Source organism: Ursus americanus, chromosome 17 (genome assembly GCF_024610735.1).
Source record: "Ursus americanus isolate L20-20 chromosome 17, mUrsAme1.1.p, whole genome shotgun sequence".
NCBI classification, from domain to species: Eukaryota; Metazoa; Chordata; class Mammalia; order Carnivora; family Ursidae; genus Ursus; species Ursus americanus.
The window spans coordinates 29,357,553-29,371,079 of NC_142143.1; the positions used below are offsets into that span (position 1 = coordinate 29,357,553).

General features: G+C 39.5%; 1 protein-coding gene across 5 annotated transcripts in view; it reads left to right on the forward strand.

Annotated features, from left to right (window-relative positions):
• Positions 1 to 13,527, forward strand: part of POC1B (POC1 centriolar protein B) — a 97,357-nt gene that overhangs the window by 40,832 nt on the left and 42,998 nt on the right. For all 5 annotated transcript variants that reach the window (XM_045780126.2, XM_045780127.2, XM_045780128.2 and 2 more), the window contains 5 exons: positions 3,200 to 3,307; positions 3,434 to 3,549; positions 4,700 to 4,833; positions 6,883 to 6,951; positions 7,675 to 7,827. In XM_045780126.2, the coding sequence (XP_045636082.1) occupies positions 3,200 to 3,307; positions 3,434 to 3,549; positions 4,700 to 4,833; positions 6,883 to 6,951; positions 7,675 to 7,827 (580 nt within the window). The remainder of the gene's footprint in view (positions 1 to 3,199; positions 3,308 to 3,433; positions 3,550 to 4,699; positions 4,834 to 6,882; positions 6,952 to 7,674; positions 7,828 to 13,527) is intronic.

Below are 13,527 nucleotides of genomic sequence, written 5' to 3' on the forward strand. Positions count from 1 at the left end.
AAATCTGTTGATGTTTCAGTAGAAATTTTAAATCCTCTTAACATTCTTAAAATTAATAACCCAGTTAGATGTTGTTTAAGCCCCGACAAAGGAAAGGACGATCCTTTGCCCCAAAGTCAGGGCAAAGAGAAGCCTGTTTCATTGGTGCTAACCTATTTTTGATGTATCTAATTTAAAATGAAAGGGGAGAAGAGAAGTTACAAACCACCATCCTCACTTTTAACCCCTCCCAAGGGAAACAACAACAACATATAGAGAGGCCATATGCAGAGATTATAATGTGGTGTCCAGAGGAGAGGGACAGCCTTAACCCCGAGTCCTCCTTTGGTCGTGTTGACCTGGGGTAGAACCCCCACCCCCCACCCCCGCTGCCCTTCACTCTTTACTTACCTGACATTCTCATCCCCTTCATTTCTTTAGCACCTGGAGCTCTCGCTCCTCCTGCTCAGGATGAATTTCTAGCCAGCCAAGATCCTCCTTTCTCTTATTCACAGGTTTCTTTAAAATCCTGTTGCTCCAATGGAACTTCTGCTGACAAATTGGCACCTTTTTGTTACAAACTCCTTTCTTAGCATTATCTAAAATGATATTTGTGTGCCCTTCCTAGAACGAAAACCTCATGAGGGCTGGGATCTTACCAGTCTCATTCACCACTTTATCCCCAGGACCCAGGACAATGCCCAGTGCCTGGTTTTGGCAGGTGCACAGTAAATATTTGAATGAATGAATGAATGAATGAATGAATGAATGAATGAATGAATATCTTCCCCAAGGACACTGACAGCGTATGGCAGCACAGACAGGTTTGTATTAGAGAATAGTCCAGTGGCTAGCCTGCTGGTCAGAGCCTAGTCACATAGCCTCCTCAGAACACTGCCTCATGGTTTCCCTTCACTCTAGAACTTTGTGTGGTTACCCAGAAGCCACACTGAACTGTGCTCTAAATCATTTAGTCAGTTGAAGAACGTCTCCTTTCAGTCAGGGACTTGAGCAGAGTGGCTGAGAGGTTTGGCTGTGGAGCCAGACTGCCGGGTCAAATCTTCCTGGCTGTGTGGCTCTGGCAGTTACCTGATCCTTTATGGGGCTGGGTATATTGTACATTAAGGCTACCAGTAGCACTGTTTTGTAGGATTATTTTGAGGATTAAATGAGTTGCTATAGGTAATGTGTTAGGATCCATTCTAAGATATACGTGCTCAATAAATGTAGGCAGGATAATAACGGTAATGGAGGTGGTGGTATTTGGCCAGTAATGTCAATGACTTTGTTTTTAATCTGGTCATTTCCATTTTATTAACCATTCTTTCATTTTTGCTTTCTGAAAATGTAAGAACCAAGTAATGTCTTAGAAATACTTTTTAAAATATTCACAGTGATTTTTAAAAGATAACTTATTAAGAAACGCAATTTGATTCCTTGTATTAGTTGTATTATCATGCGACGTTTATTTCGGTGGGGGTACTGAATAGGTGTTCCTTCCCCAGGATCGTGTGAAATACTATCATCTATTTGAAGGATTTCTCTAATATTGCTCTTCATATGTGAATCTTCCTCACTTCTTTTCTAGAGGAAAAGATTAATAAAATATTGTGTTATTATAAAATGCAAGAGGTGCCTGGGTGGCTCAGCTGGTTAAACATCTGCCTGCAGCTCAGATCATGATCTCAGGGTCCTGGGATTGAGCCCCTCATCAGGGTCCCTGCTCAGTGGGGAGTCTGCTTCTCCTTCTCCCTCTGTGCTCGTATTCTTTCTCTTTCAAGTAAATGAAATCTTTAAAAAAATAAAATAATATAAAATAAAGCTGAACTACCCAGCATGGCAAGCATTTCCTTGCAGGGTTACTTTCCAGAATTTTATTTTATTTTATTTAAGATTTTATTTATTTATTTGTCAGAGGGAGAGCAGGAGCAGAGGGAGCAGCAGGCAGAGAGAGAAGCAGGCTCCCTGCTGAGCAAGGGGCCCGATGCAGGACTCCATCCCAGGACCCTGGGATCATGACCAGAGCCAAAGGCAGATGCTTAACTGAAGGCGTCCCACTTTCCAGAATTTTAAAAGATTATTTCACGTAGAACTTAATTATGCTTCTACCCTCCTTTTTTTATATGGTAAGTCCATAAATGACAGATTCAAAGTTTCTGTCAAGAAGAATTATTTTTAAGTCAGCCTTCAAAATGGGGAGGGAGGAGAGGAGAGAGTGAGAGAACAACATAAACGAAACCCTTCAATTATAATCCACACCCTTAATTGATGACCTTTGTAGTCATCTGGGCATAGAGGGAAAGTACAGAGAAAATTGAAATATAATCAGTCTATGACATAAGTCTGTCTTTTTTGGTTTTTGTTATTGCTAAAGTATTAATAATAAAAATACTATTCATAGTTTCCTAATAGTCTGAAATTTTTTGGTTTTTTTTCTTGGTCTTCTGTTCTTCTGTTTTCCCCCTACCACTTAGGGGAAAAAGAATGAACCTCAGAACGGTTCTTAAAGGAAGAGAGTGCATAAAAGCAGATGAGAGGTCTGAGAATTGTCTCATTTGTTTTTTAATGGGTCATGTGGATGGTAGGTGTGCCCATGAATCAGTACCTTCAGTTCTGTATAAATGAGCTATCCACTGGAGACTTCCGGCCTCTTGAAGTCCAGGAAGTTACAGGCTTAGGGAGTTGATTCTTTTGTTGGTGGTATCATTTAATTTTAATTCTCAACATGCCAATCTGTTTCTTCCAAAAAGCTTCGATACAGGGTTAGTGGGATGAGTAATAAAGACTCTCATAGGTCATGTGGATGATACTGGAAAATGACAAAAATAGAAGAATGAGATAAAGAATACTTTAAAAAAAAAACCCAAAGTACTTGGCTTGGGAGGAGTGCAGAGTTGAATCAAAGACCTAGGACAAGTGCCATAAAACTAAATCATTTAAATCAAGTAATAAAAGGAAAAAAGACAGTTGGTCTATATAGTATATTTTGATATGGTCTGTCATTGTCATTTGTCATGCTTACTTTTAGTTAGAAAGATGGTTGTAGACTATGACTTTGCTGCATGGTGTGGTAACTATGATCTCTGGTATTTAATATGTACGGCCTAATGTGTGTGTGTGTGTGTGTGTGTGTGTGTGTGTGTGTGTGTGTGTGTGTAGGCGGTGTGAATGGTTGTCAGGAGCCTTTCACAAAGACAGTCTTCTTTCTTGTGCTTTCCAGATTTTCCCCTGATGGAAGGCTAATTGTATCATGTAGTGAAGATAAAACTATTAAAATTTGGGATACCACCAATAAGCAGTGTGTTAATAACTTCTCAGATTCTGTAGGGTAAGTCCATTCTCTCTGTGCTTTTATATGGGTTAGTTTGGTAAGGAGACATTTCGTTATTAAAATTCAAACAAAGAAATGAAGGGAAAGAAATCAGTATTAGGCTATTTTATTCTTTCCTCCCAGGTTTGCAAATTTTGTGGATTTTAACCCTAATGGTACATGTATAGCATCAGCAGGTTCTGATCACACGGTGAAAATCTGGGATATCAGAGTAAACAAGTTGCTTCAGCATTATCAAGGTAACAATTTCCATGACAACAGAATCCATTTGATGCCTGGCCTCCTCCAGGAACCTCTGAAGCCGACAGCCCATGCTTCTCAGTGTGGTTTGGCCCTCTTAAACAGAGTCAGGGGCTGCCTTTGAATTGACTGGAGAACAGTTCCATCCCCATTGTGGTCTGAGAAGCTGGGATGGGTGTTAGAGTGGAGAGGGAGGTGGAGGGACCTTAACAATGACGCCAGGGCTGTTAAAAAAGAAGTTACTGTGAGATGTTCGCAGATTGGTTCTCTGTATATTATGAGAGGTCTGGGATAGAAATGGACTCTGAATTCTGAATCAGAAGGAGTTCTTTGAGCACAAATAGGTGTTATAACTGGTGGAAAACAACATCCTACTGCGCCTGTGTATTGAAACTAGAAGAGAAATGAATTGATTTCTTGGTTTGTACTGGATTTATATTAAATTCACATTTCCCTTTTAAAATAAGTATAATACTTACCATGTAGCAGACACTGTGCTAAATCCTTACAACAACCCTGGGAAGTGTTGTTGTTGTTGCTGTCCCTATTTTAAAGATAAGGAAATTGAGACTTAAGGAGAGTAAGTAACTTGCTAAAATAATTGATAGACTAGCTTAGGGTTTTCTGCTTACAAAGTAAATGGAAGAACAGCCTTCTGATGGCTGTGTCATGCTGCCTCCTGTTGGAAAGATGGTGTCCAGGAATGAATTCTCAGACAAGCTAGCAAGACTATGCACTTCTACAAACAGAACTCCACACTCTTCTCCCCTTGAGCCTCAAGCCACTAATTGGTTATGAAATTTCGTTTAAGGCTAGTTTGTATACCTTATGTGAACCGGTGGCAAACAACTCTTGGTTATATTATATTGGTACGTATCTGAAGAGTTTCTAGTTATGTGGTTAACAAGCTCATCTTTCCATGGCACACTTCCACTTTGAAAGCTATTCTGTCTCATTCGCTGGAAGTTGAAGCCATATGATGACAAGCTACTTACTTGTTTTGGTGAGCTAGTTGGAATTCTGATATTGTGGAGACATTGTCTTTAACTGATAGTGGTTCCCAACCTAATACTGCTAACAGGGCCACAAAACATCTTTAGAATTAAAAATTGTTCTCTGAACTTTTTGCTTTTATTTTCTATGAATCAGTTCACAGTGGTGGAGTTAACTGTGTGTCATTCCATCCTTCGGGTAACTACCTCATCACTGCTTCTTCTGATGGCACACTGAAGATTCTGGATCTCTTAGAAGGAAGGCTCATATATACACTTCAAGGACATACGGTATTAACACTAAGATTTGTGCTTTTAAAATAATACATATTTTAAAGTGTTGATCCATCTTATTATATGTTTTTATTATCTTTCCAGGTGTAGCACACATTACTGCTGTCACACACACACAATATGTTTGCTTTCAGGGCTTTGCTTTTATCCTCTGGAAGCAATGCTTAGAAATATTACTGCAATTCTGATCAGAATCAATGTGTATCTTTCAATGGCCATTAGCTTAATCCCCCACTGCTCTCTTCCTCAGTATGTAGTGTAGATGGCGATGGATAAGCTTTTTCTTTCCTTCTGATCTTTCCCTCATGTGGAGGCTGTCCCGTAGCTCTGACACCAAGCCCCTCACACCTTCTCACACACTCCTCTTCATTAATCTGACTGGTGAGTTTAGAAGGAGAAAGCCAACAAGGAGAGCCCAGTGCCTTCTGTTAGGAGCCTGTCCTCAGTGTTTTTCTCTGATACTTCTTGTGGGAATGCCTGCTCTTGTCCGGTCTGGCCTGTGACAGGGGACTCAAATGTGATTAATTCTGGGATTCGGTTCTTCAGCCCATTTGCCCACAGATTAAGCCACATTTTCTCTTTACAAGCCTTTATCAGTAAGAAAGATGACATTCCTATGTGTTAATTTTTAATTAATTTAGAAGCCGTGAGGAGAGGCTTGCTGTTGATTGAGCCTGTTCGATCACACACACCCACACCCACACACACCCACACACACCAGCATATAATGCACTAAATAAGAACTGTTTTTAAGTGTATAAACTATTCCTCCTTTCTGGGTAAATATTCAAACTTCTCTAAAGTTTTTAGAATGCATCCTGCATCCTTTTTTTTTTTTTTTTTTTTTTGAAGATGTACTAGGTACTTCCTTTTAACCAAGTGTAAGCTGTTCATCTCCAGAAATAGAATAAGCTTTGTGGTCTAGGGGAGAAGGGGTTCTTTCTGCCTTCATATATCCTGCCTGCCTTCCTGCTTTGCTTTAGCATTTGTTCTGCAGCTGTGTTAGAGCAAAGCAGAAATAGACACTGACCCCTCAGATCTATGCGTGTCCATGGATTTAGGTGGAATAAACAACCAATAAAAGTGGTCAAGGATTAGAATATACATGGAGTAATATAGAATAGTAATAATAATAATAATACAGAATAATAGAAAAAAGATAATATTCTAGGACAAAAACAATGTACACAAAGATGGAATTTTTCATAGTCTAGAGTAAAGATGTTTAAGAGGCTATAGTAACCTAAGATCTACTTGAAAAATACAAAATGGTTTTCCCCCCAAATTTTTCTTATACCGATTAAGAACATTAAGAACGAACAATATACTACTATTTTTGCGATGAGAAAGAATTACTCTTATCTTGACTGACAAATTGACCTGGAGGCTCTGCATTTTGTGACTTGTCCAACTCCACAGTCGTTGCTTAATTTCAGGTCCTCACTACCTCTCACCTCGATAATTGCAGTAATTGCTTAACTGGCTGCAACCATTAATTCTTGCTCCAGGTCATCGTTCATAACAGTCGTGATCCCAGCGTTCCACAGTCACAGCTCTCCGCCTATCTGTGTGCTGCTCGCACAACTGTCCGTGACTCACTGTTGCCCGCATGAAGGGAGAGCTCAGTGAAGCCTGTTGTGGTCAGGAAACGGCCTTTGTTTGTATCACCTTCAGACTTGTCATTCAGTTTCTGCTAGTGATTTGTTGAGTAAAGAGTCCAAAACCAGAAAATCTCAACAGACATTCTTATTCACGTACACACGTACAAGCTTTTCTTTAAATGGAAAGAAAATGTATTTTCATATGTTTATTAGTATTGCTTTTTGAATCTAGTATCATTTCTCTGTGTTTTAATATAATTGGATAGTTTCCTCGATTATCTTTACTCTGCCTACATTAGTTGGCAGTGACTAGATACGTTCTATCAGACTTACTGCATAAATCGTCTACATAGATTAGGATGAAAAATTCATACAGTCTTCCTGGCCATGAGAAAACAATACCAAGTGCTTTTTTTGTTTTCTTTAATCTCTGTTTATTTCTTAGGGACCCGTCTTTACTGTTTCATTTTCAAAAGGTGGAGAGCTGTTCAGCTCAGGAGGTGCAGACATGCAGGTTTGTACGTCTTCCGGCTCCTTTGATTTGGTGAGGGTAAAGGGATCCGAGACCTCAGCTAGGATTCTTGCAACCAGCTCATTTGTAGGTGTTAAGATGATTATAAATGAGTTTATATTTTAATTTCATGCCAGGAAGTCTGCTGTCTCATAGCTGCAGTAGCGCCGGTTCTGACGCTTTCTGGAACTCAGACAGCAATTATTTCTTGTGCTCATCTTGACACTTAATCGTACACGGAATTTACTGAATTCCCAGGGCTGGTGTGGCACTTCCACTTGAACTCTTGCCTCACCTTTTATCTCGAGGTCTTGCTTTTCAAATGTTAAGCTCCTTGAGGATGGTAAACATAAATTGTTCATGTAGCAAATCTGCATTTTTGGGGAAATGACCAAACGTCATTCATAGGCAGATGTATTCATCGAGGTGGATTGTCAAGCCAAGAACATGACTTTGAACTTCGAAAACATAAGAGAGGATTTTAAAGTAAGAAATTATTTTCTTAGTATGAATTTTAAATTGGACATGAAGGCAATTCAAAGTGCTAAATCTCTCCCTCCCACCCTTAAAAAAGGAGTATTGGGAAGTAGTAGCACTGTTGAAATATACATCTAGCCTTCCTGACTATCATGAGGAATAATTATATAAACTGTTTTTTTTTAAATCGGTTCTGTTGCTTTTACATGCAAGTCAATTTTAAATGCCAACATACTAATGTTTTTATAGGTCTTGTTATGGAGGACTAATTTTGATGACTTGAATTGTAAAGACATGATGAAAAGAAATCTCAAAAGGTTACATTTTGATGCATCACCACATCTTGTCGATATTTACCCAAGGACGCCACATCCCCACGAAGGGAAAATTGAGACTGTTGAAGTGAGTACTTTGTGCACAGTCATCCTACTGTTTGCAAGTGTACATTTTGGGGCAATTGGTTAACTAGATGCTTGAAATTATACTTTATTATAAAAAACCTAGTTATGTCTTAAAATAGCAGCACTTTGAGAAACAATTATTTTCACTAATACAATGAAGCTATAAATAATGATAGTGTGTAATTCTGCTGAGACCTCTCAGGTTCACAGCTTAAAGGCCTAGAAATAAAGCTTAAAAATTGTGTCAATGATCATAGGAAATGAGAAATCAAACCTGCGGCCTGTGGTGACCATGCAGCCTGAATTACTTCATATTCTTGGTGTGTTTAGGGAGCGTCTGTGATGGCTGTCACGAGAACAGGGCTGAAAGGCAAGAATTTTTGTAACAGTCCCTGGAATAGGTATTGTAAAGCCTTTTTATGACAAAACAAAAATCTTGTGGGCAGTAAAAAGAGATTTAGGCATTAAACCTAATCATCAAGACCATTTTACTATTTGCCTACTTTGCCTACATACATTTTCAAATATCTAATTATCTATTTAGCTATACGTTTTTGTTGACAAGTTCCCCTAGGTCCTATAGATTTAAATGTCCTACTCTTCTCAAAGGCAACATTCATCTTTGCTGGATACTTGGCTGGTGTTTGTCTGTTTCTTTCCATTTTGCATGATTCTTCTTAAGCCCCTTTCTCTTCCAAGAGCTGATACTGGAAATCACTATTACTTATTTATCTGAATTGTTTTTTCATCATCGACAGAGCCTTGCTTTGCTTTTAGACTAGCTATTTTGAGTTCTTAATGCTTACTACCAAGTGGAAGTTCAGTCACCCCACGCACTGTTTATGTGACGGATCCATATTCCTTTCCATGGTCCCTGTGTCTCCACCCCAATCAGTTCTTTGATTTGGGTTTCTGTTAGTCACTGTGTGTGTGTGTGTGTGTGTGTGTGTGTGTGTGTGTGTGTACATGTAAGTTTTTAAAACTTTTAAAAGTTTTTTGGATTATTTTCTAGATTTTGTTTAGCCTTATTTGGGGATTTCTGTCCTAGTTTTTTTTTGGTAGTGTTTATTTTCAGTTCTTTTTTATAATTTTTGTCCTTCCCATCTTCTGACCATCTTTCCAGTTCTTCTAAACCAAGTATTTACCATGCGCTTTACTACTTGTTTGTGCTGTTATTGTATCTCATGATTATTGATGATTATTGTATCATTTTTTAAATTTCTTTGAAAGTAATTATGTAATACAATTTGTGGTTCATCACATATTTGTTTCAGTTTCTACAATGATAAATGTATTTGTGGGTTCCCTGTGATCACACGTGTTCACATGATGTACATGTGAAATATATTTTAATTTAAGTTCCCTTTTTTTGTTTTACCCCAGCTGGTTTTATTGACTGGTGGTGTTTTTTATTCTAGCAGTTCTGTGGCTTGGCTGGGCGTGATCCTCAGCATTGCTGCTGCCCTGTCATCCACTCAGCCACCTTTCCAGAGTGGTGGGGGGTGGAGCGCAGGCTGAGCCCAGGTCTCCTGACTCCTAATTCACTGATATTTCCATGACACCGCACTACCCCCGCATTAGAGACCCAAGCCATTTTCTCTGTGATTTGCTGTCAGCTCCAGCCCACTTAACAGTGCTGGACTTTCTTGAAAATGTCAACAAGTTGTCCGAGAAGCTCTGCTCTGACACAGCAGCCAGAAAGCAGTAAAAGCAGCTGGGTTGCTTTGCTTGGCTAGGTCGAGATGACCCAGGCCATGCAAAGTCACTCTAGACCGTAATTTTCACATGTAACTTGAAAAATCTATTAAAAACGAACCTTTCATCCTGGAATTAGAGTTCAGTTTTGCTGAACAGAATGTTGAGCCTTGTGACTGAATTATGTTTGTGGCCTTAAGAATGTCAGCCTCTGTGTATCCAGTTTAAATTATCTGTAAAGCACTCATGGTTGCTTCAATTAAGTACACAGTATGACATATATTTGTAGAACATCTTCAGATCATGCGATATAAAGTGCCAGAGAAGTGATAGGATGCTGCATACGAACAGCCATTTGCTTTTTTTTTTTTCCTTTTTTTCTTGAAAAGATCTTATCGTAAAGCAATGGTATGGAGTTTTCTGGACAGAGGACATCTTTGCTATTAGAAATAAATGTTAAATATCAGAATTTTTAAAGGCTTCAAGTTAATGTCCAAGGACAACCTCATAGAACCAAAAAACTATTAGTTTGAAAATATCGCCTAGAATGGAAGAGGATGAATCGGAATAGAGGTTGTACTATGCTGTCCATTTATGATCCCTACATTTTACTTTGAACTACTAAATTTGGTGGATTGATTTTTTCCCAAAGGTAGGCAAGGTCAATTTATGTATCATATGCTACTTTGGAAATACTTGAAAATTAGAAAAAAAACCTTTTTTTATTTTTGAGGTCGGAATTCATGATTCACAGTATAAAAATGTATTATTAAAAGGTATAGGAAAAAATGGCTCCTAAATGATCTAGTTAATATCCCTAACTTGCTCTTTTTATAGTAACCATTAGTATTCCATTTCTGAGTTTGAATCAACGTAGTATTCCTATGGTTTCTATTCTTGTGTGTTTTCTGTGAGGCTCATTTGAGTGGCATAATCTCAGTGTTGTGGGTGAAGTCGTTTGGCCTTTTGCAAAGGCCACCCATTTGCCATTGTAGGTGTTTTGCTTGTTTGAAGGTGGCATCTTAGACCTTGGGTTCCAGCTGAGGAAATATGTAAATTACTAATTCTTACATGGGTAGAGAGGGTGATAGCAGGTTGCTTTTAGAATAAATGAGAGAAGGCCACATGAAAGAAGGCACGCAGCATACAGCCCTAGTCCCAGCTGCGTGAGACAGATCCCTCCTGTGGCCTTTCTGCTGATCTAACCGCAGATCCTTTGTAGCACTTCTGGCCTACGCACTCGATATTTTTTATTCTTTTTTTAGTATGTATTTTTAAAGTTTAAGTAATCTCCACACCCGACATGGGGCTTGAACCTATAACTCTAAGATCAAGAGTTGCATGCTCTGTGGACTAAGCCAGCCAGGTGCCCCCAAGGCACTCCATCTTAATTAAAAATATGATAACTTCTTTCTTTTTTTGGTGGGAGAGAAGCCCAATTTTAAAACAAGGTATCTTTTTTATTTTTTTAACATTTAATTTATTTATTTGAGAGAGAGAGAGAGAGAAAGAGAGCACAAGCAGGGGGAGAGGCAGAGGGAGGGGGAGAAGCAGACTCCCGGCTGAGCTGGGAGCCGGATTGGGTGGGTTTGATCCCAGGGCCTGGAGATCATGACCTGAGCCCAAGGCAGACACTGAACCATCTGAGCCACCCAAGTGCCCCTAAACCCAGGTATCTTTTTTTTTTTTTTAAGATTTTATTTATTTATTTGATAGACAGCCAGCGAGAGAGGGAACACAGGTAGGGGGAGTGGGAGAGGAAGAAGCAGGCTCCTAGTGGAGAAGCCTGATGTGGGGCTGGATTCCACAACGCCGGGATCACGCCCTGAGCTGAAGGCAGACGCTTAACGACTACGCCACCCAGGCGCCCCAACCCAGGTGTCTTAACTCCGACCACGATATGCTATGGCACGTCATTTATTCATGCTGTCTTTACCTTCTTCAGACTGGTGTGAGCTGAACTGCACAGTTCTACCCCCAGACAAAACCAAACTTTCCTTCTTGAGGGGGAACTTAATGTGTGTGCAGTAACTTCCTCTTTTGCATATTTTAATGGGAAGACAATAAAGCCATCTTAAGGTGACAGGCACCAAAATAGTTATTCTAGGAGAATTGCAGAATATTGTAGGAAGGGATTATGGTTAAAAAGAATTTATTAATAAAATAATTGTTCTGGTGTTTTTTAATCTTATAATAGCCATTTGAGATGAACTTAATCTATGTTCTTAATATTGCACAGAAAATTCTGTGCGATATTTAACAGGAAGGAAAAATTCCTTTAACTTAACCAAATATCTACATAATAATAATTTGTGACAGTCTGGCCATGATTCATTGTTGAAAGATTATCAGTTTAAGTCTTCAGGGCTGAGACTGGGTTTTTATCTCAATCTTTTCTTAAGGTTGAAAACATAATTTTGGATAAAAAAATGACTACTTCTCTACAAATCTTGTATTTTATTTCTAGCCATGACATATGTTTATATTGTTTTGGACCTCAATAAATGTTCTTCAGAGATTACATAATAATAAAATTAGTAATAACAATATGAAATACATATAAAATTATTCTATTTGGCTTACATAAGTTGTCATTAAATCTTCCTTTAAAGCTCTGTGAAGTACAATTTTTATTCCTTGAGAAATTAAGGCACATATAAGTTAAAACTTAAAGTTAGTAAGTGGCAGTGCTAGAATTTCAACCCAGGCCCTCTGGTTCCATTTTGTACTTTTAACCATTTTTGATGTAATGCTTCAAAATAATCAAAATTAAATGCTATTCTGCTAACAGACAGTATATGTGTGCTGGACATTGTACGAGCTTTAGAGTACGCAACAAAGACCAAGATAGGCATATTCTTTGCCCTTCAGAATTTGTTAGTAGCAGTCCTTGTGCTCATGGACTCCTCGGTGTGGTGGGTCACCTCAGAATGGGGTGGTGCGCACAAGGGTTCTCTCCTGCACAAACCCCTCAATGATATGTCCTGGTTCAGTGATAGAACTCTGCCCCTCAAAAGGCAGCCCGCTCCATTTCAAGGTGAGTGTAGTTATGACACGGTTCTTCCCTTTAATAAGGACAGAGAGCTAGGATGTACTGTTAATCTTCCTGGAGGTTTGCTAGCGAAGAGCCTCACTGGAAGCCTCGCTCCCTCCACGTATTTTCTTTTGGAGAAGACTGTAAAGTTTTCCTTAGTAAGAAAGTCCTGCTCCATTTAATGTATGTGGCAGCAACTCGTTAGTTACATCGAGAGTTTTCCAACTTGGAGACCTTTACGGATTTCTCTGTGAGAGATGCTGTTTCCTTGGGATTTAGATTTTTTGAGGATTCCAATTTCAGATGGTAAAACAAGATTGTATTTTTCCACTACATATCTACGCTAGGTGGCAGTAGATAAAAGAGAATAAAATGTCTGCAAGTAGTGTCTTTGGCCGGCTAGGCTAAGATCAGAAGGAAAGTGATTCATCCTCAGGTTTCCTATCTTGGCCTCCCCTGTGGACTCAGAGCTGATGGCGGAGGCTGTGTTTTCTGCTGTCTGGAGCAGCCAGAAAGAAACAGAGGTGCTGGCAGGCTGAGTCCATAGGCCCTCGTCCTCATCCTGCACCGTGCCAACCCCTTTTCTGGGCCGTGGGCACTCCTGGGCACTCACCTCTCACACAGGTGGCTGGATAATTATAAAAACCTCTTAATGTTTCCAGAACTCTAGCTATACCCATCAAACATGATAAGTGTTTTTAGAATCATTCTGCCCCTCTTCCCACAGGCTCAGCCCTTATCAGCGTGGTCCCGGACTGTTGCAGTAGTGTTCTCACTGTTACCCAGCGTTACTCTAGGCGCTCTGCAGGCCTCTGTCAGGTTCATCTTGCTGAAGCACATTGCAGGCTCCAGCTTTTCTGTGCCTTCCCAAATTCCTTCACCCTTTCCACTATATAGTAGTCTTATTACTACCCTGTTCAGAAGGATCATGTCAGCATTCTGCCTCTGTGCTCAGGAATGCTCTTTACCTCA